We start from the raw sequence: 7,941 nt of genomic DNA on the forward strand, positions 1-7,941 counted from the left end.
ACCTATCCCTGAAGGTCAACTGAACTGAATTAAATGAGGAATCTCCAAAACAGTTTCTTCCATGACCTGTATTCCCCTGTGTCTCCTTCAGCAGAGATATTCTCTTCTTTTCCAGGTGTTGACGTGTTCACGACCATCAGGATGTTTCTCTGGTCGACTGGTTTCTCTGTCTTCGCTGTGGTGCTGATTTACTGTATCAGGTACTGGTAAGAGTCTGGGGTTTGGAGCCTCAGCGTAGTATTTGAAACTCATTGTGTTCTTTGTGGACACTTGATTCCCAGACGACATATCCATCAGCTTCAAAAAGTCAAAGGTCCCAACAAGATCTTGTTGACTCTGACTGATGTTACCTTCATAAACCCATCACTCAGTAACAAGGTCAGGGTCATCTTTTCTTCTCCTGTTTTAATGTTATGTTCCAAAAACCCCAGCAGGAGACAAAACGGTTCTGTACTGGTTTGTCCACAGAAGCTGAGTCTTTACAGCAGCAGAAGCAGTGAGATGAAGAGCACTTCAGAGCACAGCCAGGCCTCACCAGGCTCCACAGACTCCCCTGCCACCTATGAGAACTCCAACGTAGTTATTTATGAGGTCAGGCTAGTTTAGTATGGACAGAGCAGTGACAGCGCCCTCTACAGCTCTTTCTGATTCATGCAACTAAGGGAAAATGGAGTAGTTGACCAAAATTCTTTCTCAATCTTCCTGATCTTCAGGGTGACTGGGCTTGGCTGAAGAGACTTCCCGATGGAGCCTTCAGCAGAATCAATCCTAAAACCAGTGATGTGTTTGAACTGGTACAGTATGTTCTTCTTGTGACACAAAGTCAATTCCGTTCTCAGAAAACTGTCTCATCAAACCATCTTTTTCAGATGAAGGATATGCGTCACGAGAACGTTAATCCCTTCCTGGGCTTCTTTCACGACTGCTGTGTTTTTGCCATTGTTACCGAGTTCTGCTCCAGAGGAAGTTTAGAGGACCTCCTCCTGAACGAGGATGTAAAACTGGACTGGATGTTCAAGTCCTCTCTGCTGCTGGACCTCATCAAGGGAATGAAATACCTCCATCACCGCGGTGTGTGTCACACTCGCCTGAAGTCTCGTAACTGTGTGGTGGATGGTCGCTTTGTCCTAAAGGTCACAGATTACGGCTACAATGAGGTTCTGCAGGCTCAACGGTTTCCTTATGAAGAACCACCTGCAGAAGGTGAGGGAACAACAAGCCTGGAACCAGGTCCACTGAGCTATGACACGGATCACCGTTATGATCTTCATGTTTCAGAGTTACTGTGGACAGCTCCAGAGATCCTGAGGAGTGGTCAGCCAGGTCTTCATGGTACTCAACCAGGAGATGTCTTCAGCTTTGCTATCATCATTCAGGAAGTGGTGATCAGAGGACCTCCTTTCTGCATGCTGGACCTTCCTGCAACAGGTAGGACGAGGTTTCTCCGTCTTAGCCTCCTGTACTGAAAGGTTTTGTTAAACCAAGAGTCGATGCTCCTCTGTGCCGTAGAGATCGTAGAGAAGCTCCGTAGGCCTCCTCCTCTGTGTCGACCTGTAGTCAGTCAAGACTACGCTCCGTTTGAGTGCATCCAGCTGATGAAACAATGCTGGGACGAGCAGCCAGAGAGGAGGCCCAACTTTGAGGCCATCTTTGACCAGGTAGACCTGGGATTCTGCTGAAGTTTCCTGTTTTCAGTTGATGAGTCTGGACTAGTCCTCTGAAGGTCAGTCTGGGTTATTCTCACCTCAGTTCAAGGACATCAACAAGGGGAAGAAGACCAACATCATCGACTCCATGCTGAGGATGTTGGAGCAGTACTCCTCCAACCTGGAGGAGCTGATCAGAGAGCGAACAGAGGAGCTGGAGATCGAGAAGCAGAAGACAGAGAAGCTGCTGACACAGATGCTGCCCCCGTGAGTTAAACGGGAAAAACGGGAATGCTCATGTTTCATTTTCTCCTTGTTCATACATGTGAATTATGAAAACTTTTTTGGTCTTGGGGAAAACAAACTCCCCCAAAGGTCTCAATGCAAATAATCAATAGTACTGTTTCAAGAGTTTAGTAGTACTTTCTGTGAAGGAGCTAGCCATACTTCTAAGGATTTTGTCTTCTTGGATCTTACTTCCACTATGACATTTGACACAGTTACAATAAATACAATACACTCTCTATTTATATACTACTGACATGTTTTAGAGATAAATACTTAATAAGTACCTCTAAATCAAACATGTAAAACTGCAGATGATCAAATGTATCATGTACCTCCTTCTTCTTCTTCTTCAGATCTGTGGCCGAGGCCCTGAAGGTGGGCGGCACTGTCAAACCCGAGTACTTTGACAATGTCTCGCTGTACTTCAGTGACATCGTGGGTTTCACCACCATCTCAGCGAACAGTGAACCCATTGAAGTGGTGGACCTTCTCAATGACCTCTACACGCTCTTTGACGCTATCATTGGGAACCACGATGTCTACAAGGTCAATTGAGACTCTCACTGATGTCAGAACGTACCCATCTTGTTGCTAACTTTAGCTAGTTCTACAGGTGGAGACAATCGGTGATGCATACATGGTGGCATCTGGGGTTCCTGTCCCTAACAGTAACAGACATGTGTCAGAAATCGCCAACATGTCTCTGGACATTCTGAGTGCTGTAGGAACCTTCAAGATGAGACACATGCCCGACGTTCCTGTCAGGATCCGCATTGGAGTGCACACAGGTGGGACGCGCTGGTGGTTCTGTGTTTTAAACCAACACTGGTCTGGACCAGTGAAGGTTGACCAGTGGGCCACAGTACAGCAGCACCTAGGTAGAACCCAGTTTTGTTCTTGTTGGACCCCATTCTAAAGTGCAAATGTTTTTATTTGTGTTCTTGTTGAATGGCCGCAGGTCCATGTGTTGCGGGTGTGGTGGGTCTGACCATGCCTCGTTACTGTCTCTTTGGAGACGCGGTCAACACTGCTTCACGCATGGAGTCCACGGGAATGCGTAGGTTTCAGAGCTTTGGTTTGCCAGACTTTTAAATATTTCTTAACTAGGACTTTTTTGTTTTTTTGCAGCCTACCGGATCCACGTCCATCAGAGCACGGCGAAGTTCCTGAGGGACATGAACATGGGCTACAAGCTGGAACTCAGAGGCAGGACTGAAGTCAAGGTTTGAGTTTAGAACCTAGGAGAAGATTTTAACAAGAGCGTCTGTAGAAGACAATCTGAAAGTTGACTTTTGTCCTGCTCCTCAGGGCAAAGGAGTGGAGGAGACGTTCTGGCTCGTGGGTCGGGATGGATTCACCAAACCTCTGCCTGTTCCTCCAGAGCTGAAGAGTGGGTAAGAACCAACAACTCTGTTCTTCTTCTTCTGCTTCCTTTTGTTTACTGCACTACTGTAAAGAAACTTAATGTACTCACTCAAGGAGGACATTTTTAAGTTATCTACATCACAGCTAGATATTAGTCATGATTTGGCTTTTTAAAAAGTTTATTTTGACTTGCTCCTCCCACAGACAGATGGCCCATGGACTGCAGATGGCAGAAATAACCCAGTACAAGAAACGAAAAGCCCAGAAACAACAAGAGCAACTGGAAAAGCACAAAAGCTGAGGTAATATTACACATTACTAAACAGTACTGCAGTACTACACAGGTGGGATCTTTTCATTTGGAGAACATGTTTGTATGAAGTGTCTGCAGGTGTCGCTGCAGAGTGACCTGAAAATAATACATTTGATTGATTCTCTTGTCTTGTCTCTGGCTGCAGGTGAAATGCTCCTCATCTGTGTGTGTGTGTGTGTGTGTGTGTGTGTGTTCACACACGTGTGTGTATTCATAGATGTGGTGACTCAGCAGAGCAGGGATCTACAGACAGTGTGTGTCAGCAGATGAAGGAACGCCACTAATCCTCTTCTTCTCTCCTGCTCCTCAACTCCTCCTCTGTAGGAGGAAAACAGGGGCAGGAGGTGGGAAGGTTGTGTTGATAAAGTATGGAGGGGCGCTCACTGGTAACCTTTACACACACCTGTGCAAACGTGATGGTAAAATTAAGATAGTGATTTACGGTAGAAGAGAGTGTGTCACATCCCGACTCCACCTCAGAGAGAAACTGTAAAATTGTAGCGACACACAGCAGTTGTTGACTGCTAAGAGAGAATGTGTTATTTTGTGACTTTGTGTCTCTGGTTAATATCCTCTGTTTGAATACCTCAGTGATGCAAACTGACCACAGGAAGCAGCAGTGGACCAGCATGCAGCGCCTGTGTCTCTGTCGCTGGGGTTTGGTGTGTAATGAGGTTTAGTGACGAACATTCAAATCAAAATCAGCTAAATATTACTGTATCCTAACAATATCCATTTGGCACATTGATGTGTTAGGATGTTTGACAGTTGTGTTCAGTATGAAAGTAAACTGTCAGAAATAATGTAGTAATCCTGTTGAATAATTTGTTTTATTAATCAGATTACATTACTAACAAATTGTCCAGAACGACGATGACTCTGATTCCAAAAAATAGAGTGAAAAATTGTGTTTTGTTCAAGATTGTTTTGATGTAAATATTTTATCATTCTTTTTTATTTTACACCGAATTGACCTTTTTTAAATTGACTTTTGTGACGAACGTATTCTCCTTTCGTACGTAAAATGTGCATACGAGTTTAGACAAAAATAATACAATAGTTCCCTCTAGTGGCCACTTGAAAATAAACGCTCTTGCTTCTGATGCTTCCTGGCTCTCTATCTTTGTTATATCGTTTCTTTATTTTTCTTTCATTCATTTTTCCTTCTTTCTTTCTTTTTTCTGCTATTATGTTCTTCCTTTCTCATCTTTTATCAGTTTATTTTCTCTTTTTGTCCTTTTCTTGTTTCTATCTGGTCTTTATCCATTGTTTCCTTCTTTCTTTCTTTTTTCTGTTTTCTTCTTAGTCTTATCTTTTCAGTTCACTCTTTTTTCATTTTGCAAAAACGTCCAAACCTGCTTATGTTTTTACTCAAATAACGTCTGTGTTTCTTTTCAAACTGCTGTAACAAAGATTGCATGTTTTCCTTTGTCTTTTCTCTCTCTCTCTCTCTCTCTCTCTCTCTGTGTGTGTGTGTCATCTACAGTTCTTTGTTGCAGTACAAAGAAGCAGTCGAGGCTCAAACTGTAAACAGTATAGTGATGGGCCAGCAGAGGGAGTTGTATTTCTCTCTATCTGCGTACTAGTGTTAATACGCAGATCAAGGGAAATGCATTCAAAGCCATTCGAATTCCACTGTTGCCTACTGTGGTTCGTTTGTGCCACTGAGGCGGTTCCGGACAAAATGATTTTAAGCAGTGAAGTCACAGCGGTGGATCAACTGTTCTCACTGTCTGTGACCTGAATCACTGATATTCTCTATGGACTTTGATCTGTGGTGGAGTGAGTGGTTTATAAGGGTCATTTCCCTTTCAAAAACTCTTGTTAGAGAAGGAACATATTTTTAAATAGCTTCAAAGTCCAACTTAGGTTTTGTTAATCAAGTGTATTGTTAATTAACCTGGTGCGTTATTTTCGTACTGACTCTGTCCCTCTGTCACTCTATCCCTCTGACACTTCACACTCAGTTCAGTTTATCATTAGGTCTGAGGCTACATTGGTTCAGTGGTTCCCTCATCTGCCTGTGGTTTCACACATGAAAGGTTGAAGGTGTTTTTCACTGAAGCTTAGCAGAATGTGACTTCCTATGAACAGCAGCTGATATTTCCCCTGGGAAGAGTTGGGTTGCCTGACATCTTTACTGGTGGCCTGACGTCATGGCATGAGAGACTGGTATTCTTGCTGTTTCACTGCTGTCGAGGTTTTTCCTTAACAAGGAGATGGGAAGGTTAAAGAGAGGGCACAGAAACTGCAGGGTAGAGGGTAAAAATATCTCACCTCTTTGGAGCTACTTCACAAGGAAAAACCCCAGATTTTCTCCATGGACTCTGGTCTGTGAACTAAAAACATTGATTTTCTCTATGGACGTTGGTGAGGGAGAATACAACCATCAGGGTATAAGGGCCATATTGAGGAAGACGTATTCAAAACTGGAGAAGAAAATTAAACGTTTACAAGGTACAAATCATTTGTGTATAAGAATATAGTTGTGCATTTGTAAGAATAAAGTTGGGAAAACATGAATAAAAGATGTACGTTTTGTAGAACATAGGTGCATCTTTAGGAGAATGGTTGTTATATTACAGTATAAAATTTGTATAAGAGTAAAATCCTGATATTGACTTTTTTTTTCTGTCTTGATGCTAATGATGATGTGATGCTGAAGATCCAGAAGATGAAGATCTTCTTTCTTGTAGAACACTATTTAAAGTGTAACTTCACCAGATTCTTTTCTGTTTTTTCATATTGACCAAAAGATTATTTACACCAACTGCCCCTCCATTGTCTCTTGACTAAAATATGTCACCTAAAGTCTTCAATACCATTTTTATCCCTAATGTCGCCCAAACACTCAGTTTTGAGGCACTGCACTTTGGTATGTTAATGTTGATTCGACAGCTGATGAAAGCAAGGAAAACAATTTCCCTTAAAGTCAGACTCTTCTAAATTTAGATGTGGCATCGGAGACTGTAAATGTTACTGTGTCAGACCCAGGTGGTTCCTGCATCGCTGCGTGGCCAAAACTCTGCCAGATTCAGGTCGTATTCCAGCTGCTCCAACACGATCCCACACGGTGTTCCCACTGAAACCGGGCCAGTGAATAGCTGAATTTTAATTACTGTAGTGCTTCCCTCAGACTCTCCACTCTGGTCTTGTGCTGGTCCGGTCATGTGAGAATCCAATACTAACTCTAAGCCAGGGCTCAGCAGCTCCATCCACACTGCTGATCTCACTGGGCTGTCCTCTTCCTTTAAAGATAATATCAAACTCTCCTCTGGCACAGAGATCAAATCCAGATCAAATCCACATTTGGGTTTGGATGACTTAATGCAACTACCACTCAGTATAACAGCCGATCGGACAGGTTTTAGATGGATTTCACCTAAGAATAACACGCTGGAATAAGTCAAAATTAATTATTATTAAATGATTTATTCATCAGTGGTTAAAATCTATTCTAGCTGATATTTAGGCATGGTATAATTAGTATTACTTTATGCCTTCCAATATCAAATTATATCATTTTAAATTATGTAATAATAATAATACAACTATTATATAAACGAAAATATATAATTCAAACAATGTGCATATACTGTTTGTCCTACTAAAAAAAACAAAAAAACATATGAGTCAGGTCTTGTTCCCTCAGCGACAGGCAGTTTTCAGTTATGCCTGCAAGCGGCGCTGCTCTCGCTGTCTGGCATCTCCACTGGTCTCAGATCAGTTATTTGTGCCTTAACTGTGTTGACAGCGCATCGCAGACAATTTTAACATTAGAACTGGGATCAGATCTACAGGCACCGCCTGTTTTGAAGCTCGTTTCCTGTGATTCGCTGTAGCTACTGACGCAAACGCTCACATACTTAACTTTGATTGGGTTGGATAATTGTGAGCTGCTGTCAGTCTCAGGAAGGAGTCAATCGGAACAAGAGTATGAGTCTTTGTGTGTGTGACGTAGCGGGTCACGTGTTGTTTGTGCTGTGTGTGTTGATGAGCAGCAGCAACAGCAGAGCTAACGCAGCTAAACTGAAACCGGGCCACACACACACACGAATATGACCCCAACCATAGGCTGCGTTTCCTAAAAATAACCCATGATCTCGGTCAAGAGCCACTGATAACTCAACACACACACTTCTTTTAAGGTTTCTTTTTATTTTTTGTGTCAGAGAAAGGGAGGCGGAAGATTGTCAGATTGTAAATCTGAGCCGTCATCGTTAGCTGGCCTAGCCGGACTGAGAGAGCTCATCTCCCGCGACAAGAATGGACTCCAGGTCCAGGTCCAGGTCTCCATTGGTGAGCTCTGATTGATTGTACATTAAAGCG

General features: G+C 42.9%; 1 protein-coding gene across 5 annotated transcripts in view; it reads left to right on the forward strand.

The window, feature by feature from the left end:
• gc2 (guanylyl cyclase 2) overlaps positions 1-7,006 on the forward strand; it is an 11,166-nt gene extending 4,160 nt beyond the window's left edge. The window contains exons 9-22 of one of the 5 annotated variants that reach the window (XM_025060386.1): positions 116-200; positions 282-378; positions 469-591; positions 714-1,203; positions 1,279-1,428; positions 1,510-1,658; positions 1,750-1,913; positions 2,288-2,480; positions 2,548-2,722; positions 2,893-2,991; positions 3,063-3,157; positions 3,243-3,328; positions 3,504-3,601; positions 3,758-7,006. In XM_025060386.1, the coding sequence (XP_024916154.1) occupies positions 116-200; positions 282-378; positions 469-591; positions 714-1,203; positions 1,279-1,428; positions 1,510-1,658; positions 1,750-1,913; positions 2,288-2,480; positions 2,548-2,722; positions 2,893-2,991; positions 3,063-3,157; positions 3,243-3,328; positions 3,504-3,600 (2,003 nt within the window). In that variant the 3' untranslated portion in view covers position 3,601; positions 3,758-7,006. Of the gene's footprint in view, positions 1-115; positions 201-281; positions 379-468; positions 592-713; positions 1,429-1,509; positions 1,659-1,749; positions 1,914-2,287; positions 2,481-2,547; positions 2,723-2,892; positions 2,992-3,062; positions 3,158-3,242; positions 3,329-3,503; positions 3,602-3,757 lie in introns of those variants that run through there. The other 4 variants (XM_025060414.1, XM_025060452.1, XM_025060355.1 and 1 more) reach the window with 4 other exon arrangements.
• Positions 7,007-7,941: the final 935 nt, after the last annotated feature.

The sequence above is a fragment of the Cynoglossus semilaevis genome, chromosome 1, assembly GCF_000523025.1.
Source record: "Cynoglossus semilaevis isolate Cse_v1.0 chromosome 1, Cse_v1.0, whole genome shotgun sequence".
NCBI lineage: Eukaryota > Metazoa > Chordata > Actinopteri > Pleuronectiformes > Cynoglossidae > Cynoglossus > Cynoglossus semilaevis.